This window comes from Pelodiscus sinensis, chromosome 21 (assembly GCF_049634645.1).
Source record: "Pelodiscus sinensis isolate JC-2024 chromosome 21, ASM4963464v1, whole genome shotgun sequence".
NCBI lineage: Eukaryota > Metazoa > Chordata > Testudines > Trionychidae > Pelodiscus > Pelodiscus sinensis.
The window spans coordinates 25,122,930-25,150,003 of NC_134731.1; the positions used below are offsets into that span (position 1 = coordinate 25,122,930).

At 45.0% G+C, this 27,074-nt stretch overlaps 1 protein-coding gene across 3 annotated transcripts in view; it reads left to right on the forward strand.

Annotated features, from left to right (window-relative positions):
• Window positions 1-998: 998 nt before the first annotated feature.
• The window catches only part of UBE2G1 (ubiquitin conjugating enzyme E2 G1), a 45,110-nt gene continuing 19,034 nt past the window's right edge, over window positions 999-27,074 (forward strand). Inside the window, exons 1-3 of one of the 3 annotated variants that reach the window (XM_075904367.1) lie at window positions 1,259-1,279; window positions 20,485-20,587; window positions 24,597-24,741. In XM_075904367.1, coding sequence (XP_075760482.1) covers window positions 20,536-20,587; window positions 24,597-24,741 — 197 coding nt within the window. In that variant the 5' untranslated portion in view covers window positions 1,259-1,279; window positions 20,485-20,535. Of the gene's footprint in view, window positions 1,280-20,484; window positions 20,588-24,596; window positions 24,742-27,074 lie in introns of all 3 variants that reach the window. The other 2 variants (XM_075904368.1, XM_075904369.1) reach the window with 2 other exon arrangements.

Below are 27,074 nucleotides of genomic sequence, written 5' to 3' on the forward strand. Positions count from 1 at the left end.
CTATAAAGCAACTCAGGAAATGTTACGTTTTCTCTAAGAATGACCAGGAAGTGGAAGAGGCTAGCTCTTTTATAATCCTTCCGCAACACACCTTACTGCCCCAGCCCAGCTTCCGTAACCCCCAGTGCTACAGTACCTTTGGACTGGGTTGTCCCAGGATGACAGCCAGAGCTGACTACTGAACTCCTTTTAAGGGGACGGCTTGTCCTGGGAAGTGTCTGTAAATGCTTTCATTGCCTCAACTATTTGGCGTCCGGGAGGTGGGTGGGCGGCATCCGGGAGGTGGGAGGGTCCACAGAACCTGGAAAAACCAACTATTTCATTGTCTCAAGCTCGTTCAGGCAAAGCTCCCATCGTAGGAATAAGCCAAAGGACACACAATGGCAGCTGCCACGCAGAGTCGGGAAAGACTAGGGTGGCGTTTTTTCTAGCCACAGCCATCTCCCTAGGAGTTGCCCTCATCGGTCCCGTGCTGAAGTCCCGTATTATTTGTTGCTGTGCTGTGGAAGACGTGGTCCTGTTTGGTGTCTGGGATGTGGAGGAGTTGGTGTGTGGTAGGCTGAGGGCTGCAGGGGTTTGCTGGGTAATTCTCTAGGGGCCGCCCTTTTGCACAGCATCCCTGTGAATAACTTAGTGGCTAGGTGCTCGTGGCAATGCCATGTGACCCTCCCGCCTCCTTGCCTTGAGCTCCTGAGGTAACGCCTCCCGCACCCATGGCCTATGCAGGGTCCTGGCTTCACCAGGACCCCCTCACCCCCACCCCAGACATGCTAACGGGAAGATGGCGGAGTGAACACCCCGCTCCACGAGGGGCGGGAGTGTGAGCCACTGCCAAGTTCAACAGCAGCCACTAGGGGTGGGCCCCAGACTGACCCTCTCAAAATGGCGGCGGGGGGGGGGGAAATCCACTTGGACCTCTCCAAGATGGCGACGCGGGGCGGCCGGCCGCGGGGGCCTGCTGGTGGGGAGTGCGCGTGCGCGCCGGGGCCTGGAGTGCAGTGAAATTCCGGGAGGGAGGGGGGAGGCGGTGTCGAGTGAGCGCAGACACGGAGCGACGGGCTTAAGCCCCACTCAGGGACTCTGTGTGCTACGGCGGCGCCCGGCGCGGAGCCAGACCCCGGGGGGGCCACGAGCGGGCGGCGTGAGGGGGACTCGCCGCCGCTGGCCAGCTCGTTCGCCGCCGCGTCGCCGCCGCCGCCGCTCGGACTCCCTCCCCGGGCAGAGAGGGGGAGAATGACGGAGCTCCAGTCGGCCCTGCTACTGCGGAGGCAACTAGCAGGTACCCGGGCTGGGGCCGGGGGGGCGGCGGCCCGGGAGGGGGCCGAGCGGCGTCGGGCCTGTGGCGGGCGGGAGCGCGGGAGGGGGGCGGGTTGAGGACAGGCGGGGGGGGAGGGCAGATTGGGGTAGCCCCCTTCCCCCCCCCGCCGGGAGCTGAGGGAACGAGGCCGGCGGGGGAGCGTAGGTGGGAATCCAGGGGAGGGGCGCTGCGTGGTGGAAGTGGGGGAGGGGCTCCGGCGGGGGGCCGGGAGGGCCGTCATGGGGGTGAGAGTGTTTCTCTCGCGTCCGCCGCCGCGATGGTGGCTGCAGTCGGGAGTATTGGAGTCCCCTCCCCCCACCTCGTTCCTGGTGGTAGATGGATTTGGGGGGGGGTTCCTTGTGCTTCCTCGCGGGGGGGGAGGGGGACTGTGCTCGGGGTCTCTCCTTCCTAGGCTGGGGTGCTGCTGGCTAACAAAGCCCCAGGGGGCGATGGCTTGTTCCCCGGGGGGGGGGGCTGAGCCCCCTTACGGTGAGGGGCAGCTGTCACAGCCCCCCCCAGCCAGCGTCGCGCTCCCCGGCTCGGTTGGAAGGGTGGGCATATTCCTCCTCCTTTCTTTTGTTTTAAGCCCCTAAGTAGGAGGCCCCCTGGCTTGGGGCGGGGAGGGGGGCGCGGGACGGGTCTGACACGCCTGGGGTTTGGCCTGCAGGCGTGTGGGTGCCCAGTGGGGGTAGGGACGCCGGAGGGAAGGAGGTGGTGACCCTGCCCCAGTGTCTTTGGGGCGGGGATACAATAGGAAAGGTCCGGATCGCTGCTTGGTTCACTTTCTGACTTGCTTGCCGATCTCCCCTCCCCCCTTCCTTTGTCCCTGGCCTGACCAGCCTTGCGTGGCTAGCACTGTGTGCCTCAGCCACCGCTGCTACAAGGGGACCTGGCTCGGCTCGGCCTGTCCCGGCGGCAGCGCCGAGCATGCGCGGGGCTGCCCGGGTGGCTGGTCGCACAATGCAGCTCCATGTGCTGCTCGCTGCCAGATTTAAAGAGAAATGGTCTAGCAGTTGTGGCTGTGCCGGGTGCAGCAAGCAGCGTGTAATTTTCTCTCGGTCTCTCTTCCCCCCCCTCCCCTTTCCCCCTGGAGGAGCACATGGATCACTCTGGTTTCCCGATTATTTCACTCTGGTCGCACCTTTTTTAAAAGCAGATTTACCTGGTGTTTGACTAAGGTGTTAGTCAGACAGCCTTTCTCTTGTTTTGTGCACCAAACAAAATTGCTTCACATCGTAAGTAAATGCATGGCACCAAGTATAAACTAAACTCGGACAAATAAGGCTTTACTCCAGTGAGTGGAAGAGTCATACAGGGGAAGGGGTCATTCAGTAGCAATCAAACCAAACTGTACATCTTGTGTCAGAGGAATTACTGGAATTGAAGAAAAATCACTAGAAAATGTGACCTTCCTTAGCAGGGTGAAGGAACAAGATGACCAATAGCTTTCTTCCAGTATTAACTTCTAGCTTCATAAATAATTTTTAGACTAATTTTAGATTAACTTGCATTGAAATTCCACTTCCTGCTCTGTCTCTTGCTTTTGAGTGTGTCTCCATTGCAAAAGAATACATGTACTCAGGTTAGTAAAGCAACCGAATAGCATGTGTGAGAAATCCAGACACTCTCATCTGGGGTGAAAGGGTACAGCTGCATATGAGACTCAGCCCCTGATGCCAGGATGGTGATGGAATATCTAGTCACCCTAGTTAAAATAACAGTGAAAACAAGGCAACTCTGCTTTTAATTCAAGTTAGTAACTCGTGGTGAATCCCAGGCTACCCTAAGGTTTGAACTCTTGCTAACCCAGGTTAAAAACTAAGTTGCTATGTTTTCACTGTTTTAACATGATCTAAACTGAACAAAAATCCTGTCAGTCTGGTAAAACACACAGGTGTAATCTAGTATATAATCTTTTTTAATGGTGTGTAAAAGTTGTAAGGAAGGTGTCCATTGCTTAATGGTGTTAGCAATGGTAATGCTGTATGGCTATGTCTACACTGGCATGAATTTCCGAAAATGCTTTTAACGGAAAACTTTTCCGTTAAAAGCATTTTTGGAAAAGCACTTCTAGATTTGCGGAAAAGCATCCTGCCAAAGCACTTTTTGCGGAAAAGCGTTCGTGGCCAATCTAGACGCAGTTTTCCACAAAAGCCCTGATCGTGAAAATGGCGATCGGGGCTTTTTTGCGGAAAACAGTACTATGCTGTCTACACTGGCCCTTTTGCCCAAACAGGAGCAGCATAGCTTTTCCAGAAAAGCGCTGATGATTTTACATCAGATCGTCAGTTCTTTTCTGGAAATTCAAGTGGCCAGTGTAGACACAGCCCAGATGTATGTTTGCTTTAGCAGTACAGAAACCTTAATGGCAGGGGTAGGGAACCTTTTTTGAGTTGGGGACCACTAATCAAGAGGAAAATTTGCCAGGGCCCACATTTAAGTGAGAAACTAAAAAAAAAAAACCTTCACAGAGGTGGCCCTCAACTAGAAGCAGAAAGACACTGCACTCCCCTCAGTTCCAGCCCCGGGTGAGGCTCAGGACTTATCCCGAAGGCTGGATTAACTCTTCTGCAGGCCCAGGACATGTGTGGTGTGGTTTTTTTGGGGGGTGGGGTGGAGCCCCCTAGATTCTGGGGTGGCCCAAAAATTAGGGATTCAGGAGGAGGCTGTCAAGGAGGAGGGGGGCATGAGATTGGGGGGGTCTATCTGGTGCAGTTCTGGGGGGAGGTGATGCAGGCATGCTGCCCTTACAGGCATTGCAACTTCCCCTCCCCCTTGCTGTTCCCATTGGCCATAGTTTCCAGCCAGTGGGAGCAACAGGAGTGGAGCCTGTGAGTGGAGTGTCAGGACAGAGCTTATCTAAGCTGCTGTACCCAGAGCTGTTTTCTCCCCCCTGCCAAGCAGAGCCCATGTGCCAAAGGTTCCCCACTCCTGTCTTGTGGTCTCCACACTCTTGCATATTAATCTTGGTGGGTATAAACTTGTCTGGAAATTCTGTAGTTCCTTCAAAGCATCGAGTGTATGCAGTGGAAATAGCCTCTTTCATGGTAAATGCAAGTTTTGTAACTGCAATAGTCTTGTTAAGTTGGACATTCAACTTTCTGTTTCAAATCACTGATGCTTCTCTGAAAAAACAAATTAAGTGCCTCAGATGTGGTTTATCATAACCCAAGATTTCTTTTTTATTTAAGAACAAACGATGGCAGAGACAATACAACATCCTTCAGGTGGCATTACTCATGAAGACTGTAAATTTTGATAATGTTCCTTTAAAGAATGAAGAAATTATGTAGATCTGATTTCTGTATGGAGTCTCTGAAATTCTGAGTCACTTCTAGTGTAGAGTTAACAAGGAAAAGTATTGGTAACTCAAAAGTACACTGGAGTAGTCAAAGTAGAATTGGTTTCAGTGCTTCACTTCAGGGCTTCACTTTCTGATGAACAGCTTTATTTGAAACTTTAGTTTTAAAAAATGTGCTTTGCCTACTACGTTGGTGAGAGAACTTTAAAAAAACCGGTCACCATTGCTGTCACTGATCATACAGTATTGGGAGTGACCGTGCAAATACTCTGACAGTGCTTGGAACAGATCTAACCCACCCACAGTGTTGTATTATTATGAGGTTGGGAGCCCTTCCCTGCATGGGTTCCTGTTAGTTCAGCTCCACAGAATCCTCCAGTAGTGAATACCTAAACTTTAGGAAGGGCAAAGAAACTTTGGTGTCTTCAAAGCACTACTTCACTTCTCTGTAATTTGCTAGCATGGATGGGATTTCTAAAAAGCAAATTGAACCGAAACAGACTCGCGGACTCTGTAGTTGCTGATAGTAGGCCACTTGAATCCTCATGCAGAGTGGGGCTTGATGTCTGTATTCACCCACTGCTGACTGCCTCTTTCCAGGTCTCAGCTGCACTCTTCTTCCCACCCACAATATTTGCTGTACTTCCAAACAAAATGTAAGATGCTAATATTTTGATATTCCTGTTTGCTCCTGGTGGGACTAGTACATCACACTCAGTGCTGTGCATAGTAGGGAAGGCTGGTGAGTCATGGGATGAGATTCAGGGCGGGGGCTGACTAAAGACAGCAAAGGAGATGCTTTGTGTGATCAAATCTTGGTAAAATAGCTTCTAGGATGATATCCATATCCTTCTAAATCAGTGTTTCCTGATTTTATTTGGCCATAGAACCCTTTTAAACTCAAATTTTGCAGAACCCCTAATAGTCTAATATACAGAACTGAAAAAGGAGACTACAAATAAGTAAGGATAATAAATAAATGCTAAACAAGGTCACGAGATCAACACTTAGTTTAATTGCACATTTAAAAACAAATCACAATTTATTTTTTAAATCATAAAATATTATTGTAATGGAATTTTCTTGTGGAACCCTTACTTTCACTTCATGGAACCTCAGGGTTCTGCGGAACACTATTTGGGAAACATTGTTCTAAGTAGTATCTGAGCACAGAGATCTGAATAAGATCTGTTAGACTTGGAGCAAGGTGTGGATGGGGAACCTGAGAGCTGAACCCTGAGGAAACAATCAGTGGGCCTGAGAGCCATCAGTCCCACCAAGAGTGGGATAGAGATTGACAGCATTGGGCAAAAGCTTTCAGGAAAGAGGAAAGCAGGGTTATAGCTAATACTCCGGTCATCTGAAGAAGTGGGCTGTGCCCACAAAAGCTCATGATACCATCTACATGTTTTGTTAGTCTATAAAGTGCTACCAGACCTTTTGTTGTTTTAAGTTTATTCTTTATCCATGTGCAGAATAATTGTGTGCACTAATGTAATAAACACATGCTGCTGGCTGTGAGTGCTTGGCTAATCAGCTGGGCAGCACCTGAATCTCTTGGCTGGCTGTCCAAGCGCTCTGCTTACAGGGAACACTGGTCATAGCTAGCAGTTATAATCCCCTAGGACTCATCTTACTTCCATTTCTCCTTTCCATATACTTTACTTCCACTGGTAGTAAAGTATAGGAAATTGTTTCTCTCCCCCTCCCGCATCCCCTAATCAGTGGCAAAATACCACACACTACAACAGAAGCTGGTTGGTGTATGTATCCAAGGGCAGCTTTTGACCAGATTATTGCTACTTTTAAAGTAAAGACCTCTTTTCCACTAGCTAGAAATTTAACTTGCTTGAAAAGAAAACACCAACTTGGACAGGACCTTTAATGAAGGGTTTTAATGGTGGAGATGTAATAACATCTTTCCCAATACACTATTCTAGTTATCTTTTTGCATTGTGGGAAGTCTAGCTACTAGAAAGCTGTTTCCCAGTAGTGCTGTAACTTAAATCTAGAGTTGCTGCTGCCAATGCTCCTGTCAGCTGACAGGGTGATCTACTTGCTGGTATGACAAATAATAGTCATAACCGACTGCTCTTGTTGTGTGTAATTCGATCTAAAGCTGTAGTTTGTTATGCTTAACTTCTCAACCTGACTTAATATCTGATTTTTGTATCCAACTTTTTCTCTTTCCCTCTTGCTTGAAGATGCTTAAATCGTATCTGAGTCTCTCCAGTCAATGTAGACTTGACAGTCCTGTTTTTCTAAGGGAGGTATTGATGGAAGCAATGAACTAGCTTTTCACACTTCACATATATAATTATGGGCACTATCAGTGTTACACTGTACATGTGCTTTCAGTATATCAAGTAGATCCTGGACCAATACAAGAAGCTGTCAAATCTTGACTAAAGGAGTTCTGTTGCGTAACAGAATATTAATAGTAGTCAAACTTAACATGGCAAGCCTTACTTTAGATGGGGCAGGCAGATGTAACTAGTGTTGCCCAATTCTGATTTTTGCTTTTAAAGGGGAATGAATCATTAATATTGTCACCAGAGCAACAGTATTTCTGGGAAAGCTATCAGTGAGTAGTGACAAAATAGAAAATAAAAAGCACACCCTCTTGACTCCAGTACCCTTTCTACCAAAAAAATCCTTTGTCCTGACTTTTAGCTGAACTAACATTAGTACTTTACCTTGATGGACAGTGACCAGAAGTTAAGTGGCCAGTCACCCACACTGCCAATTCAACCAAGTTTTGGTTGGCTTTTTTAAATTTCTGTTGGTGAAAGTAACCAAGGTGACCATTGTATTAAGAACTCTTTCCCACTCTTCATTTTTACTTCTTAAACTGCCAGCCAAGCATAATTATCCTTTAGTCTTGAGTTGTAATATTTGAAGTATGAGTAATTCTAGATTTCTGGTGGTGGTGATTTCTTTGCCTGCTCCTGAAAAACAGGAGTCAGGAAAACTACATGAAGATACTTCCATGTCTTGGAAAAACAAGACTCATCTCTCAGAAATATTGACAAGGAATGCTACAGAATGAGGAACGGAACAATCATGGGGCCACCCAGGAGTACTCACACTGAAACTTGGTTTTGCTATTATCGGGCAGTTTGGGTTATGGGGTTTTTTGGTAAGAAGGCAGGGGTTTACACCCAAATCCCTTGATCGCCTGACTACCAAGTGCCTGTTTACGATGGCAAAGATTGTTTAATTTTTAATGTTGCTTAAACATAACTACTTCAGAAATGTGCTTCACAGGAAACAGATTAATTTATATTAGGAAAAATGATACAACTTCATGTTTGATCCATCTCCTTTAAAAATATGTACTCTACTTAGCAGCTGTACCTGATGTTGCTTGTGTCTAACTCTAAGGCTTTTTTCAAATAAAAGGAAAATAAGTGTTTGAAAAAAGCCTGTATATTTAAAAAGTTATGAAGTTTTCCTTTTGGATTTCTTAAAGGATTGTTAACTTTTCCCCATTTTTTAAGTGCGCTATGAAGTGTATTTCTTTCCTATAAACTCTTATTGCTTTTTAACAAAGTGCAGTAGTCAATGTGGTTTGGGGTAACTTTTTTAAAGGGTTTTTTTTTTTTCAAACAATAAGCATTGATTTTAAGTGTCAAAGACCACTATTCCAAATTTCTCAGCTCTTATCTTTTCTATAAGGTTTATTGAGAAGCAGTCCTATTCCAAGTTCATCCTATTTTGCTGGCTCATCTTGGTTCAGTCTTTTTCAGCATTCACTCATCTGTCAGTTTGAGGACTGTACATGATTTGGTGATTCTGTCTTTTTTTTTCTGTTTGGATTTGAGAAGCAATACCATTCCAGGCACATCCCATTTTCCTGTCACAACCAAGCCTTTATGTTGCTTTAAATTTATAAGAAGCTGTATGCTGAATTTGTTGGTCCTAGGTCTTAATGTCTAGGAGGAATTCTTGAACACACAAACTCTCTAAATGTACAGTAGATTGCCTTCTGCTTGTACTATCTTGTAGTTATGTTTTCTGTTCGAAACAAACATCTCCAGTTCAGAAATAACTAAATAGGCATGTGCATTAAGCTTTTTCCCCTTGCTAAGATTAGAACTACAGCTTTAAACATCCTGAGTGGCATTTCTGAGAGATGAAGAATAGCTACATTTCTGGATAACGCTCCTTTTGATTTAGGCATCCTTGCTAGGACACTCTCAGGGTCTTAGCCTTCAAATTATGGTTTTCAAGCATGTCTGAACTACTTCTGCAGGAGTAACACTGACATTAAAAAAAATTAAGGAATAGTCTAGCAGCACCTTAAAGACTAACAAAACATGTAGATGAGCTTCAGGGGGTAGCCTAGTTAGTTACAGAAAAAAACAAATAATGGTCTGATAGCACTTTATAGACTAACAAAACATGTAGATGGTATCACGAGCTTTCGTGGGCACAGCCCACTTCAGATGACTGGAGTTGGGGATATGAAAACTCGAAATAAAGGAAAGGGAGAGGGAGACAGAGCATTAAGTATCTGGAGAATGGGTGCTTAAACCTAAGCAGATAAAAATCAAAGTTGATAGATTCCTAAAACAGGAAGGATAATCACTGAAGGTGCTGACAGCTCCCTAAGTGGGTAGTCCCCACCAGCCCATATCACGATTGAGTCCATTAGCATGTGGATTGAACTTGTGGATGAACTGGGATTCCAGGGCTTCTCTGTATATTTGGTTGTAGAGATGGCTTGTGAGGAAGACAGCAACTTGCAGGTCTCTCAGACTGGTTAGGCAAACTGAAATGTTCATGAACAGGCTTCTGTATATTCCCTTTACATCTATCTGATTTGTTTCCATTGATTCTTTCCTGCAGAGATTGTCCAGTTTGTCATATTGAGATATAGATAGATATCTCAATATCTCAGTGGGGCACTGCTGGCATTTGACAGATCAAATTATTGGATGTACAGTCAAATGACCCTCTGATTTTGTGGCTTATGTTTCATCCAATGATGAATTCCAGTGTAGATATGTGGGCAGAGTTGGCATCTTTTTTTGGGTTCCTGGAGGTTTATGACATGGCTGTGTGTCATGGTTATCAGAAGAATGTGTTTCAGGTTAGGGGGTTGTCTGTAAGCAAGAATAGGTTTTTCTCCCAAGGCCTCAGTGAGCGATCATTTTCCAAGATGGGTTGTAGATTGTGTATAATGCATTGGAGGGACCTGAGTTGTGGACTATAGGTAACAACAAGAGGAGTTCTGTTTTTTCTCTTTTGGGTCTGTCTTGAAGTAGTTCATGTATGGGGTAAAATATATATATTTTTGCTCTGTCAATTTTTTTCACTTCCCCAGGTGGGTATTTCAGTTTTAGGAATGCTCTGTAAAGATCCTGTAGGTGACTGTCTCTGTCTCTATGGGGTTGGTGCAAATCTGGTTGTATCATAGGGCTTGGCTATATACCATCAACTGAAAAATGTCTGGGATGGAAGCTGGAAGCATGAAGGAAAGTGTAGCAGTTGGTAGGTTTCCAATATAGGGTGGTGGACCTTTGTATATTATTCAACTGTACTGTAGCATCCAGGAAGTGGATTTCTCTTGTGGACTGGTCCAGGCTGAGGTTGATAGTAGGGTGGAAGTTTTGAATAATTCCACAAGGATTTCAACGAGTCTCTTTACTGTGGGTCCATATGATGATGTCACTGATGTAGCATAAGTAAAGTAGGAGTGTTAGGGGGTGAGGGCTGAGGAATTGTTGTTCAAGGTCAGCTGTAAAGATATTGGCACAGCCCACTTCAGATAAATGGAGTATTAAAGGTCCAGTTGCAAAATAAATAAATGGGGATATGGGAGGAGTAAGGGGGGGGGAAGTCAGTGTTCATGTTACATGAAACTGATGGAGAAGGTGCAGATTAAGTACCCATTGTTTGGGGTTTAAATCATAGAATCATAGAGCTGGAAGAGACCTTAGAATGCCATCAAGTCTAGCCCCCTGCCCAAAGCAGGACCAATCCCAATTAAATCAATCCAGCCAGGGCTTTGTCAAGCCGAGACTTAAACACCTCTAGGGATGGAGACTCCACTACTTCCCTAGGTAACCCATTCCGGTGCTTCACTACCCTCCTAGTGAAATAGACCTCTCCCACTGCAACTTGAGACCATTGTTCCTTGTTCTGCCATCTGTCACTACTGTGAACAGCCTTTCTCCAGCCTCTTTGGAACCTCCCTTCAGGAAGTTGAAGACTGCTATCAAATCCCCCCCTCACTCTTCTGCAGACTAAATAGACCCAACTCCCTCAGCCTCTCCTCATAGGTCATATGCTCCAGCCCCCTAGTCATTTTGGTTGCCCTCCACTGGACCCTCTCCAATGCATCCACATTCATCCTGTAATTGGGGGCCCAGAACTGGACACACTACTCCAGATGTGGCTTCACCAGAGCTGAGTAAAGCGGAATAATCACATCTCTAGATCGACTGGCAATGCTCCTCTTAATACAACCTAATATGCCATTAGCCTTCTTGGCAACAAGGGCACAGTGACTCATGTCCAGCTTCTCATCCCCTGTAATCCCCAGGTCCTCTTCTACAGAACTGCTACTTAGCCAGTTGGTCCCTTAGCAGGGGAGAAGGTAGAAGAGTCTAGAGGCAGGGAGCTAGCTGGCTCAGGGGCCCATGGCAGCAAATTCTGTCATTACTGGTCCTGACCATGCTGGACCAGGGAGGTACAACCTGCACCTTAATCGAGTTCCTAAGTTTACCTGTTGCAATATCCTATAACTTTGTGCCTGTTTTCCTCCTCTCAGGCAAATCAACTAAAATGTAAGTTGAGCAGTCAGACTTAGTAACTAGTAGAAAACCTTGTGGAAATTATATGAGCAATTGAATTACCTTGCTTTCTGGAAAAACAAGTCCAGGCAACTAAAATGGTTATTTTGAATTTAGAATGTTTACATATGCTAAAGGCCTTAGGTTGACGAGTCTCAACTTTCCCTAATACCCCACTTGCTTTTTAATTGGGGAGGGGCTACATCTATCATTTTATAACTCCCCCTATCTTTGAGGGATCACAGTCTCCCTTTCTGATTTCAAACACTATTTCTCCAAAAGGAAGACAGAGAAGACTAAACCATATTGGTCCTATGCTGTCCTTCACACTAAATATTTTCCCTAATCTACTATTTTTTTAGAGTCTGTTCAAGAACTTCTAAACAGTAAGAGCTAGGCTCTCCAAATTTGCCATGCAGCTTCCTCTAACCTGGCTATCCCCTCCAACCAATGTAAGGGTTTGGTTGAGCCAGGATAACAGGATTGCTTCTCACAAACCATTCTAAAGACAGAATCACCAGGCAGTGGAAAGGGACTGGCTGAGGGTGAACCCCTTCCCCATCCAGGACTGCCCCCACTCCAGTCTCCCATACCCTAGGTGCCCTTTTGGGAGGGGGGCCTGAAGCTTCTCCCTCTCCCTGTTTGTACAGGAACATTGCTGGCTTTTCACTTCCCCTTGATCCCTGATGAAACTGAACTATTTTGCTGCATTCCTTAATCTGAGTGGGGAGGGCAGACAAACGTGGACCTGACCCAGCCAGGGGACATGTACAGCTGGGAGAGGGCACCCTCTTGTGCTGCAGCAGCCATGGAGAGTTGCTTCCTTCCTGGTCCCAAACTGTTGCTGTGAGGGCTGGGGCCCCAAGCTGCTTCTCACTCTTCCCACGGCAGCCTGTATACTGAACCCCTTACCCTCCCATCCCCACCCCACAGCAAGGATTTAAATAAAAAAAAACAAAAATTGAGTTAAGGACCTGAGTAATGCCAGTTAAATCTAGTTTAAATATGATTGCTGTATATTGGGGACAGAAATATAAATAGTGCTTCAAGGTTATCTGTATAACTGCCTGGTCATCTAGTACTTGCTTTGACTTGACTAAACCACAGAAAAGTAGCACCATAACAGGAAATTTAGTATTAGTTGAAAGCTTTCCTGGCCACGTTTCATCACTCAAAGCTCATATACAACAACACAAACTAAATGCAGTGAGGTAAAACTAAGGTTGATGTTTTGTCTCTTTCTGCTCCAGGTGCTGCATTAACTTCCGGTGATACTACTCCTTCAGTCTCTTTACTCTGGTTATTAGATTCTGCTGCTTTGTCTTCTAACGTAGCTCTGTCTTGTCATACCCAGTCTGTAAGCCTTCTCTGTTCCTGACATGTTCAAGGCATGTTCTAATTGCTCAACTACAAAGTTACAAATGGCCACCTTTGCATAATCTTCATAAGTTGCTTGTGTTCATCTGTTGGATAATTGCTTGCCTAGTAACTAGGTTAAAGTGGCTTTCCCCTGCACCCTCACAACTAGTGAAATAAGAGGTGGGTATGTTCCAGTGTTTGTAGCATTAAAATACCCCTGCATCTTGCTTGGATTTAAGCAACAGATGAGCCCTATGCCCCTCTTTTAGGACAAAAACTTGGGTCTTTGACTCACTAGAGGCAGCCCAGATTAATACTGAGAATTCTTGTCTAAAGCAGTGGTTCTCAAACGTTTTAGCCTGCAGCCCACCCTGCTCAACGTAAAGCTTCCTGCAACCAGCTGTGATGATAAAATGGGTACAGGAGCAGGATGGGGATGTCTGGGAGGAGTAGGCTGAAAGTGGGGTGTCTTAGCAGGAGGGGAGGTACATACCTGATTCTGCACCTCCTCCTATTCCATGCACCATACCCCACTGCTTCCATTGGCCATTATTCCAGCCAGTGGGAGTAGCAGGGAATGCTTCTGGGTGAGTGGTTTCCTGTACTGCCATTCCCCCAGCCAGGAGGAATGGGAGTGGTAGCATATGGCGCTACCTCCTCTCTTGCAAGCCAGATCTGACCTGTAAGACTCACCTCTTTTTCCTCCCTCCTCCCCCCCACACCCTATCCCCTTGCAGCTGGGAGCTAGTGCTGGCACTCCAATCTCACAGGGAATGGGGGGCTAGGGATGTTAAATTTAGATTATTCGATTAGCCAATTAGTTGATGCAAATTGCACTGACTATTCAATTAGTTGATACGGGTGCCTTTGAAGTGTAGCAACAGCCCTGGGACCTGGGCTGCATGTGGCATTTCAAAGCAGCAGACCCCAGGCTCCATGCGGTGCTGCTGCTTTGAAGCACTCCCTCCTCTTCTCTTCTCCCACCTCCTCCCACTGCCCCCTTGCCTCTTCCTGATAGAAGCAGCAAGGGGGAGGGGAGCAACTAGTGGGGGCACCGGTCTGGAGTGCCGGTACGGGTCCACCACTACAGGGTAGGTGCTGAGCCCCAAGCCCAAGGCTCACCTGCAAGATGGTCACAGACCACTAGTGGGCCATGAGACAACCTTTAGACCAGTGGTTCTCAAAGTGTGAACACTGGTGCTACAATGCACTGTGTTGGGAATGTTGGCCACAGACTCTTTCCAAAGATATCTTGAAACTTAACCAGATTATACTGTTAACAACAAATAAGTCTAACTTGATGTAGTTCCTAAGACTTGATCTCCCGGAGTAAGTGATGAAGAATGGCAGGAGCAGAAAATTGTCCTTCCTTGAACAAATTGAAAGATTGGGGATGAACAAGGGAGACACTGATATTAAAGGAGATACGGACTTGCACAGACTGAACTGGTTTAAACCAAGTGTTTTGCCCACATTTGGTGTATCTGCATGTATAACAAGATTGTAGTTGTGCAAAGTGCTCCTTATGTTGAACCAATTTGGACAAACAGGTGCTCTTCCAAGATGACTGCTTTCACCACACTTCAGGCCCTTAGCCTATTGCATAGGAACAGTGTTACATTTTATCATCTCATCCTTCTGTACCCCCGGATCCCTGATGAAGAATGTCACAAATTCATCTATAGACACTTCTGACAGGCTTCAGTGTAACTGACTTTGCTTGCCTTGATCCCACTTCTTAGATCTAATGCAAGTTTCAGGAATCCTTTTCTTGAAAGCTTTTCCCCGTAAACTGGGATCAGACTCATGAGTGGGTGTGGTGGATAAGTACTGCTACTGGAAGATGTGAGAGCTGACACACCTCTTGCTAAATCTTATGTGGGGTAGCCATGTAGACCCTAAGCTCTATATGCTGAGTAAATAGGAAGGAGGGAAGAACCAACCACTTCAGTAGGAATCTTCTGACAGCTCATGGCTTTTTAAACATGGCTATGAAAGATGTTTCTTCTGATTTTAATTTGTTCTGTGCAAGAGGAATACTGTGTTCAAGGAAGTTAAATTCAGAATGAACACATACCCTATCCTCCAAGTTAGTATTCCTCCTCCCCATGCCCTCTCAAAACAATACTATTTTAAAATCTACACACTGTCATTCAGCAGAAATTGTAATGCTAGAGGGATGCCTGAGGAGCAACTGATGGATTATTACTAGTTCTTTGCCCGGGCTACTAGACTTCCTATCACTGAAGTCTGAAATTCAACTTTGGTTCTTTCTGCTCAGTATCTGCATGGAGAACAGAGTTTGTCGCTTTTATGCTCTAAAGTGTGTGCTCCACTCTTCATAGGCAGTATCTGAATGTCCTCCTTACTCTAAGCAATATCAAAATTTTCAAGGTTTTCTGGAGAAGCCTTGGAGTGACATGACAAATGGTTCTAATCAATTAACTCAGGTGGGGAACCTCCTTTTTTTTTCTGGCAGGGACCATTGACACACAAAGTAGTCGGGGGGCCACACAAGTAGGAGGGAGGGGGAATCCTGAGTCACCTGTTCCCAATTGAGAATCAAAAACATACTTCAGGGTTAGGGATGTTAGATACAGTATAATAGTGTGGTTAAGACCATTCAATCTGTTACATGCCTATTCGATAGTTGCCAGGGGCAGGGCCAGCATCCAGTGCACTCCTGGCCCCACTCCGAGGGAATCCTTTGCCACCCTGCACTGCTGCCTCTGTATCTGGGATAGGGGGACGTGTCCAAGTTCCCCAGACAGAGCCTGCTCTGTGATGCATAGCAGCCTTTGCAGTGGGCCAAGCTCCCCACAGACAGGCTGCTTCACAGCAATCTCTCTTGCCACCCCTTCCTCCATGCTGCTGCCTCTGATATCGACAGCAGCGCAGTGTGGGGAGAAGGGGGCAGGTGGCACCATGGAGCTGGTGCTGGGGGGATCTGGCTTAAGCTGGCTCCACCCAGAATCATCTCATGCCTGCCCCACTTCTTTGTAGGAGGCAGCAAGTGAGGGTGGGCAGACAGGTCTACAGAACCAACGTGCACGGAAAGCTTGCTTTCAAGCCAGCTTCCACACCTAGGGTTGCTACGTGTCTGGTTTTCTACTGGACAGTCTGGTATTTGCACTGTCTGTCCAGTAGAAAAATTCAGAAAATACCGGACATGTGCAATGTCCAATATTTTCTGATTTTCCAGCCGGACCGAAGCCTAGCGGAGGCGGGGCGGGATTGGCACTGGGAGCCCTGCGGTCGCCTGCAAAAGCCGGGTGGGGCGGGGACTGGGATTCCCAGCCCTGCCTGGCTTCTGCTCTCGACTAAAGGGAGCACCTGCTGGGGGTGGGGACCCTTGGACTCTGGCTGCAGCCAGTGTCTTCACCCCACCCCTGCCAGGTCTGCTTCCTGCCCCCCCCCCGGCCAGTGCCGTGGCTCTCGACCCCCCCCCCCCCCTGCTCTGCTTCCCATCCCCCCTTCTCCAGGCTGGCCCCCAGACCTCCTCCCCCCTGCCAGCTCTACTTCCTGCCCCCCACTGTTTGCATTGCTGTCTCTCTGAGGCTGGGGTGAGGGGGCAGGCAGATCAGTGCTTGTGGGGAGCCTGCTTAAAGCCAGCTCCTCACAGGCACTGGCTACCACTGCTCTTCTCTTCCTCCTGCCCCCCTCCCCCCCCCCCCCCCCCCGCAATACAGAGGCAGCAAGGGGTGGTTGACCAGATTAACTGATAAATCCAGGCTTATCAGCTAGCTGTATAGTTGACTACATATTGACATCCCTGTTCATGGTACAGGGGCTTTCCCTGTTCTGGCCAGTTAGCACTCGTGCACCAGCCCTGTGAGTAGGCGATGCTTGGGGCTGCTTCTGCCCTGCTCTCTTCCTCCTCCCCCACACTGGGGCAAGCTGGTGCTTACATCCACAGTGCTGGAGTGCAGATAAGCATATGGTGTGGAGACTGGCAAAGGACTGGAACTGGCCTGCAGGGCAGAAGTTACCCACCCCCGCATTAATTCATTGTGCAGCAAAATTATTGAACAAATACTCTACCTGAAGTGGTGGTCAGATTGTTGTGCATGCCACCTGTTGCAAGGAAAAGCTCTTTCATCTGAACTCAAAAGGATGTTATGAGTTTGCCCGTGTGTGTAAAGTGCTATGCAAACATTAAGTAGTAGTAGTATTCTTCCCATGTCTGTACACTGGAGAGGATGGAGAAGGGAAGTGGTATGGCATAGGTTAAGTGGTGTGCCCATAGTGACACAATGATTTTTCTGATACTATTAAGGAGCCTGTTGTAAACCAAACTTGTAGGCTCCATAAGGTGTCACTCTTAATTAAAATATCTGAGCCTTGGATATGCAGTCGGCCCACAATTCTAGTGGGGAAACTCTGAATATCCTTGGCAAACTTAATCCAACAGAATATAGCATGTTAAATTGACACATTGCAGTTGGTGTGAGTGCCTTAATACTGTATAGAGGGTCTTAAGAAAACCCATCATCTTCTGTTTTGAATGGTTTCTAACTATAGAAACTGTTCTTCTTAGCAACTAGACAACAAATGTCACAAAGTATTGTACAAATCAGGGATGCCGTATTACTCTTGTTTCACCACAGTCAAGGCTTGACAGTACTGTAGCACACTGACCCTAAGCACGTGGTTCTTAATAAACAAGTTAGCCTTTTAGCAAAATACTTTCTTCATGACTTGAAAGAAATTGTAAAGTGTTTGAATTCCTTTGGTGCTGACAATTTCTTTCCAGCAGTGTCCAATGATTTTTGTGGGATTTTCAACTCTGCCGCATGTTGGTATAGATCACTTGCTAGAATTACCTGAGTTTACCTCATCTAATCATTTCCTTGGAAACCAGGGAGCTTCAAGCGCTGGTGCATGTCTGTCCCTCCTCTTGTCTGCTCGTGGCATGTAGTAGTCAAGTTTCTTTAGGCAGTGATAGTTTGTCATTTGGCTGTTGGGTTTAGTGTGTGATTGCTAATGATGGTGACCTGTAATATTCAGGAGGTCAGACTGGATAATCTAGTGGTCCTTTCTGGTCTTTGGCTCACTGCCTTCATGGAACAAATGATGCTGTAAATCACTCGCTTTTCATAGTTTCACCCCTACCTTTTGGAGTGAAGTCTATTTTCAAAGGCTTTGTGTGAATGTGTGGGCTCAACATCCTCCAGTTCAATTAGATCTCACTTGATCAGTGTTGAAGCAACTTGCACAGTATGCATAAATAGCACCCCATATATGTATAGGACTACTACCTGGGGGCTCAATGTATATTTTTACTAGTTAATACTCCATGGTATTGACTTCTAGATGTGATCACTGCTTATGTAGGACTCCTATCTATTTTAGGCTGATAGGCAATCCAACAAATCTTTGAATACCAATATATCCATGTGTGGGACAAGGAGTAGATACAATAAGCCAATAAGATATCTAACTGCAGTCTTCAAATTGTTCTGCTCATGTGCTTTCTAGAGATGTGATAGTGTACATGTATAAATGGTTAACCAATGAGTCTGGGCTCATCTGTTAACCTCCACAGTTAAAGGCAGCGAGGGAGAAGGGAGCAGAGGGGGCCTGCATGTAGCGCAGGTGGGAGCCAGTGCTTGCGGGGACCAGTGCAGGCTGGTGGAAGGGGACTGGGAGCTGGTATGGTGCGGGATGCCAGCTTGTGAACTGGCCTAAACATCTGAAGTTATGGCATGCTATTTACACATACTGTGCTTCAATTGCCAGGTCCCCGTGGGCACTGGCTCCCAAGGAGCTGCCTTCCCCTATCTAAACATGTAACTGCTAAAAACTTGAGCTGTTACACATTTACCAAAATATGCACTAGGGATATTAAAAGGTGTTTGCCACAATCGACCTCCTTTCCTCGTTGCTATGCAGCCCTATTAATTGGGTTTGTGGCAAAGAACTGAATGGTATTTGGGGCTGCTCCACCCTTTATGCTCTGTGGGAGAGATGCCTAGCCACGTCTCTCGTGACTGGTTAAAAAGGTTCCAGTCTGGTGTATAAGTGTACCCAAGTCCATGAAAACAAAGCACTCAAGAACCACAGGTAAATTAAGTGATGGTTGCTTGTCTTGGCTTAGTCTTATTTTAAGAGTCCAGTCTTCAGTGTTAGTGCCAATTTTCAACCAGGGAACTTCAATATTCAAATTACTAGTGGAATTCTCAATCTCACTACCTACACCTGGCTACTGCATTTCTGTGACCTGACCCTGGCCTCTGCAATTGTTTATGGGTAACCTGTAGAAAATAAAAAGCATTAAGTCAAGTACATTATGACTGTAAAATAGGGTTTTATTCTTAAATTTGCTATTTAAAATACAAGTTAGTGTCATCATCTCTGGAGAAACGGTACTAACAGCAAATACTTTATTCCCCAAAAGCTAGACTATCCATTCCTTGGACTTCACCTATAACCTGCAGCTTTTTCAGCAAAGCTGTATAAAGTGCAAATCCAGCTTCTCAGTTCAATACTAATTCATTTTTATGTAATGATTCTGCTAAGGGATATTTGGTTTTTTTTCTAGAAAGATAAACATCAGTGTTAGTTTTGAGGCCTAATTTGGGTAGAACCTGTAATTCAACCAAGTAACTTTGCTGTAACCTGCATTAGATGACTGGCTCTTAACTTGTGTATATCATAATCTTTTTTAGTGAACTAATAGTTGTGAAAGCATACATTTGGCTTCTGTAGTCCTGTTGCAACTGGCAGTATTTAGTGGTTTTAGCAATGTGCATATAATTGTCCTAGATTTTATTGCTGAACAGTTACTTGAAAGGAGCAATGATTCTTCCTTTCCCAAATACAAAACAAGACTGCAGGTGCAAAGGTTTCCTAAATCTTTGCAGCTATTTCCAGTCCTGGAATGGTAATGTAACCCTATATTAAAAATTACCATTCTGTATTAAGATGCAACATTTAAAATCTGTCATTCAAAAAAAATTGGTAGTTCTTCCAAAAATGAAGAAACACTACTCCCAATGCACATTTTTCCCATCCAGCAATCACCATAATGTATATGGCCAGCCTAGAAGCACAGCAAGCCAGATACAAATAACCCCTTCTCCCCTCCCGAGTGGATAAGGGTGATATAAAATATAATCCCTGGCACTAGACTCCTCTAGTCTTTCTCCCAACCGTAATCCCCCTAGACTATCTCTGCTCCTATTGAACCCTGTGAACCCACTACCTTCTGACTAAGTTGTCAGACACTTAGCTGCTTCTGCTACTCTCTTGGATCCTGAAACGCTTTTCAGTCCCTTCAAAAGAAAAAAGTACTGGTTAAAAATACTAACTCTTCAAATACTGCAAGAATAATGTCTTCAATCTTGCTCTTGTGCTGTGGCTTGTAAAGCTAAAATAAAATGTACCCTCCAACATTTTAGGAACACTGCACTACATAATTAACATTGCTTATTTTGTCAAGATTGAGGTCTGCAAGTCCTCTAGCATTGCCTGAACCTTAAACTTATTCTGGCACCTGCCTTCTTGGGATTTTCTCCTAGATCTTGAGCTTTTCTTCTGAAGAAAGCAGATCAGTGACTGAACCTAAGGAGGTATAAAAATGTTCACAAATTAAGGGATACTAAACCCCAATCAGTGACTTTTTATAACCAGTCCACTCAACCTCTTTATGCTAGTTGCTAAATATGCACACTGTATTAATGAGCACAAAGGCTCACAACCTTTTTTCTCTTTTGCTTTTTAAACAGAGCTCAACAAAAATCCAGTGGAAGGTTTTTCCGCAGGTTTAATAGACGACAATGATCTTTACCGATGGGAAGTCCTCATTATTGGTCCTCCAGATACACTGTAGTAAGTACTAGCAATAATAGTAAAACTAAGTGTACCCTGGCATGTTAACTTCATGCTGAGATTCTAACCAATGTGTAGTGTTCATGTTTAACTCTAGTTTAAGAGTAAGGCTTTAATGGTTTGGTGCTCTTGTTATAGCAGACATTGTTGTTGCATTACTGGATGTGTGCTGAATCTTACCTTGCAACTATTTGCAAGCTCTAAAGAGGTTACTTGTTCCACGGAGCATGGGGAAAACCACCCTTCATTGTGCATTTATTTGACTTTGGGTGGGGAGGCAATACAGGGGCTTTTAGGATCCTCTACTTGCTCAAAGAACAGCCATACCAATGTCAGATCAAAGGGCCATCTAGCCTGGTATCCTATCTTGACAGTAGCCAATGCCAGGTGCTCTAGAAGGAATGGACAGAACAAGTAATCCATGAAGTGATCCATCCCCTGTTACCTATTCCCATCTTCTGGCAAACAGATAGCCAGGATGGGCAGGGATGGTGTCCTAATAGCCACTGATGGACCTGTCCTCCATGAATGCATCTAGTTCTTTTTTGAACGGGTATAGTCTTGGCCTTCACAACATCCTGTGGAGTAAGGTGTTCAACAAGCTGACTGCATATTATGGGCAATACTTGCTTTTGTTTTTTAAGCCTGTTGCCTCTTTGGTGACCCCTAGCCCTCATGTTATGGGAAGAGGTAAACACTCTTCTTCATGCCAGTCATGATTTTATAGACCTCTGTCCTATCCCCCTTAATCATCTTTTCTAAGCTGAAAAGTTCCAGTCTTATTAATCTCTCTTCATATAGAAGCTGTTTCATACCCCTAACTTTTGCCCTTTTTGGAACCTTTTCCAATTCCATTGTCTTTCTCTCAATATGGGTGACCACATCTGTACTCAGTATTCAAGATGTGGGCAACCAATGGAAATATGAAATGTATTCTCTACCACTACTTAATGATTCCCAACATTGTTTTCTTTTTTGACTACTGCTGCAAGGTAATAGTGAGTTTAGATGCCCTCATTTTTATATGTATAGTTAAGACTGGTCTTCCAATATGCATTACTTTTCATTTATCAGCATTGAATTTCATCTGCCATTTTGTTATCTAGTACGCTTAGCCTTCCTTTTAAAGCAGATCTGTCAGCTATGGTGCTTTCCTCCCATGCCCAACAAGGCTCCAAATAATCCACTTAAGGATTTGGGAGTGATACTAGAGGATAGTTCTTCTGTCATGCAAGGTGCTCTCCGCTCATGAATCTTGGCGCACAAGTTCAGAATGCATATTCCTCTTTCCAACTCAGCTTAGAAATTTTTTTATAAGGGCACATTCATAACGTTTCTAAACATTACTTATATAAATGGATGGGTAACAGTTGTCAAGATAAGCTTTTATCTCCCCCCCGCCCCCCCCAAAAGGCTACTTAAATGCCCTTCTGGCAAGTCCTAAATCTTTATTTAATGAAGCAGAAGCTGTATCTGAGTTAAACCACTGTCTTTCCAGTACTCTTCCTGCACAGTGCTATTGAAGCCCGTGCTTTAACTGATATTTCACTTTGTTACAATGAAATATTGACCAGATAGTAATCAATAGCTGACTGAAGCCTTTGAGTGCTACAAAAATTACTTGGCTCCAACCATAAATAGAATGTCCAAGACCACTCTCTCAAAAGGTTGAAACAACTGAACTTGATTTAGCTGCAGCAGATAACCACTGATGTCTTTTGTGCCTTGTCAAGCCTTATGTATTTCACAGTATGTCTTTACAGTGCCATTCCAAAGTCTGCCAAAGATTTAGTATGTTTAGAATAGATCTTTCTCCTCAAGGCAAGCCTCTGCCTGGTTTAGCCCACCAGTTGAAAGGGTCAAGACATGGCGGCTGCTGCTGCTGCCCACTCACAGCTTTGTGAGGTGTAGAAGAGGTAATGCTTCAAAGATGGAATAGTCACACTGTTTCATGTTCCTCATTAATCTTTACTTTGCACTAGGGATGTTAAAATTTTAATAAGCAACCATGTAGCCACTGAAATGTTCAGTGGTTACACACAGGGTGGCAGTCTGCTCCACAGGGGCTGGCTTTTAATCTGACTCCCCATGTGTACCGGGAGCCTGCATGTAACTGAACATTAACCAATGAGCCCAGGCTCATCTGTTTACTGTGTACATGGTTACTTTCATATTCTTACTTTGCACCCAGTTGTCAAATAAGAATGGTCCTAATTGATCAGTAGTCTGACAGCTGATAGTGCCAGATGCATCAGGAGAATGAACAGAACCAGGGAGTCTGAGTGATCCATCCTCTGATCCACACTTGCAGTAGGGGGTAATATGCCTGACTATCTTGGCTAATAGTCCTTGAGGAATCTGTTCTCCGTGTTAATTCTTTTGGCTTTCACTACATCCCCTGGCAGAATTCCATAGGTTAACTGCAAGTTGTGGTAAGTGCATACAATGGCTATTAGCCAATATGTCGGGTATGCAGCCCTCCTAGGCTATGTCTAGACTGCAGGCGGATCTTTCGAAAGAGAAATCCGCTTTTTCGAAAGAGCACCCAGCGAGTCTGGATGCTCTCTTTCGAAGACGGCCTCTTTACATTGAAGAACGCCTTCTTTCGAAAGAGGAGCTTTCGAAAGAAGGCGTTCTTCCTCGTGAAATGAGGCTTACCGCCATCGAAAGAAAAGCCGTGTTCTTTCGAAATAATTTCGAAAGAATGCGGCTTGAGTCTGGACACAGGGGAAGTTTTTTCGGGAAAAGGCACTTTTCCTGAAAAAACCCTGAGTCTGGACACGGCCCTACTGTGGCTGTCCCTAAATCTCTGTCTTCCAGAATCTGGGACTGTATGGGTATGTCTAGACTACAGGGTTTTGTCAACAAAAGTTGGCTTTTGTCGACAAAACTATAACTGAATCTATACTACCGCCGCGTTCTGTTGACATCAGTAAACCTCATTTTACGAGGAATAATGCCTTTTTTTCAAAAGTACTTTTGAAAAAAGGCGCTATTGCATGCAAACTGCTTTTTTGAAAGAGCCTCTAGACTCTTTTTTAAAAAAAAAAAAAAAAAAAAAAAGCATCTTTGTTGACAATACTGACTGTCGTCTAGACGCTCTTTTTCAACAGAGGCTTTGTCGACAGTATCTGTTGACATAGCCTCTGTCGAAAAAAGTGTTCAGTCTAGACATAGCATATGACTGTGGTTGGAGTGCTCAATAAATTGCCCTGTTCTGTTCGTTCCTTCTGAAGCATCTGGTGCCAGCCACTTTCAGAAGGCAAGATAGTGGGCTAAATAGACCATTGGTCTTGATCCAGTGTGGCCATTAGCATGTTGAAAGCTGGCTGTAAATGAGGACCATTTAAAAGCAATTCCCATGGCAACTATCCAACAGTCTTCAGAGGTACTTCTCTTAAACCCACAAAATAGAGGCTTCTCAAACCATTTCCCCTATATCTAGTGGGCTGAAACAAGCTGCATGCTGGCACCAGTCCTTTTGGGGCCTCTTCACAGCCATTCTGAATTATGCAAATGACAACCTTCCAAAGGGCATCTACTTAGGTAAAGAACAGACAAGAGTCTTCAGTCTCCAAAAGCTTATGACAAGCCCTTGAGGAACCAGTATGTTGAAGTCCTTTTTGTGGCTCATTGTGTTCTACTTACACTAAGATTAAGTGATCTGCAGGCAATCTTGGGCAGGTTCTCAAAGGCAACCAAACAATTTGGATTCACCATCAACATGGGGGGGGGGAAAATGAAATACTCTTCTAACCAGTCCCATCAACCACAGCCACTGCACTAACATTACCCTCAGTGGTATAAAAAGAATGTCAAACACTTCACGTAATACTAGTTCTTTACATCAAGAAATACCAAACAAAAAATTAGAAGCACTCCAGGCTTTTTGAATCATTCATCATAGGTTACTCAATCAGCATATCATCAAACTGTCAACGAAACTGATATACACTGTAGCCTCCCTTTATGCAGATGTGAGAAATGCTGTCTTTGCTCTCTTCTGAAGGTCTGCTGGCAAGACCAAGTATCAAACTTTTCATCCTGGGAAAAAACAAAACAAACCACATTGAGACAATGATTATCAGAAGCTCAGCTTTGATGGACAGGTCACATCAGAAGTGGGGGTGCTGGACTTTTTGGGGGCATACAAGGTGAGCTGAAACTGAAAGCACAGGAAGAGGTATTTAGTGTAAATGCCTCAGGCATCCATAAGCAACATCTCAACTCATGTGGCATAAGTATTTCAAAACAGAGCCAGGAATAAACTGCTCTCATTCAGGTCTATCAAAGGTTTTGATAATTTTGAGTGACTGTCATGAAAATTTCAGTGGGGTAGTAGGTGGGAAGGGCCAAGCAGTGTGCCATATTTCCAGTAGGAGCATGCCAGTCGGATATCGGTTTGTGACCTTGCTTCTTGACAAATGGATTGCACAGATATGAGAGCACATAAGATGCCATGATACCATCTTCATAACAGCAGACAGCCAAATGTAAATTGTAATTCAGGGTGGCACTCTTTATTAGGGATGTAAAATCCTGTTTAACCGGCTAAACATTAAGTTCAATTGGTTAACCAGCTAAATGGAGTGCTCTCCGCTTTCCCTCCTGCACTGCGATTGAGGCCTACCTCAGCCACCTGGGAGCAGCCCACTGTGGCCAGGGCAGGAGGGGGGCTCCAGCCAGGTTGGAGCAGCTGTGTACGTGTGCGTGTGCATGTGCGGTGGGCCTGGGCATGCCCCCACTGATTAGGGATGTTAATGGTCACTTTGTAGATAATATGCTTAGAATTACAGTTGTGCAGAGAATCTGGAAGCTCTAACTTGTTAGGTTCTCACCTTCCTGTTTCCCTTCCTTCTCATGAATGCCTGTGTGAAGGAGTAACCACTTTCTGCAAGGTATTCCCTTGGCCAGGGGCGCTCTAACTTTTTTTGACCTACCCCTACCTCCCAATACTTTGGCATCCTTCCTTCTGTGTTGATGTTGGCAGTTGTGCTGCCTTTAGCTGAGCACCTGGCCAGTAGCTGCTGCTCTGACTGCTCAGCTCTAAAGGCAGCAACAAAGTGGGGGTGGCAATATCACGAGCCCCCCTACTAGCCTTGTAACTTCCTCTGGGGATCCCTAACTTGATAAATGTTGCCCTAGGCTCAGGCATTCAAACAAGGTATATCCTTTTCTCTGAAAAGCTTCCTGCTCCCAGCTCAGCCTGGTAGTAGAGGATCCAGGACTAATCCAATGCCAAGAATACTGATTTGCTTTCTGCAGGGGACTGCTAAGCATCTGCAGCAGGGAAAGGCCAGCAGCTGCCTCAGTGAGGGAGGCATTGCCCCTACTTGACTGATTGAAAGAATGATCTCCAAATTTCAATTGTTGACATGCTTTGAGCTTGCAATGAAACACACTCTGCAACTTGGTACCGAAGTAGGACACAATTGGTTGACTTTGACTGCTGCACTCCATTCAGTTTCCTATTCCCAGGAAATGGCCTATTCTTATTGTCATTCAGCTTTGCTGACTTCAGATGGGAACTGAACAACTTGTTCAAGGTGTGAGTCTGGGGATCAAACTAAGTAAACTCTGAGAGCTTGACTCCTTCTTTAACCATTAGACTGTGACTTAATTACTTTTAAACAGAACTTATCTTTCTAGCTTGTTTCTGTAAGCATCTGGATTCACAAGCCAGAGAGTCCTGTCTTGTCGGTCTTTCTGTTCACTGCCCAGTATGAAATGGGAAACACCTGTTATGAGTCCTAACTTTTAATAAGAAGTATAAACTGCGAAGTTGTAGGGTTTTATTAATAAAGGCACATCAGCTTGCTTATAGCAATAGCTTTTCTGTCTGAAGGAGTTAATTGTTGGCTTAATGCATGTCTCAGCAATGCCTTCTCCTTTAGGGACTTAAGTTCTCACTCCTATGAGAATGAGACCTTTTTACAATGAATATCACCCAGAGAAGTACATCAGTGTTGTCCAAAAAAAAAAAAAAAATCCCCAATAGGAGAACGTAGATTGTAGAGCCTCTTAAAACTCAATACCATGTATAATACCCAAGCCACTAATTCTGTTTCCCTCCCAGGGATTTAGGATTTCTTGATAGCACAATAAACTAATGCAGAGGTATCAGTATTTAGCTGTCTCTTTGTGAACAGCACTCTGCTTCAATCTTTCCTCTTATAATCAGGCAGTAATATATCATGAGTATCCCACATCCTATCAATGTCTGAACTTCAGATTGTAGAGTCTTAATCTTCATTAGCAATCTAGGCCTCTAAAGATGTAGCCGTTTGAGCTGACAGTGGCAACCGTGAGAGAACGCTGTCATAGTCTGCCAATAGCATGAGAGTTTCAACACCCTGCTTTCCCAACTTTCAGTGATAGGCCTTGTCCATGAAGTATATGTTCAGTTGCAGTAGGAATAAAGGCAGTGTGTGGTAAGAGGAGACAAGCCTTAATGTGAAATCTTTGCTTATTTCTAGGGTTTCTATCT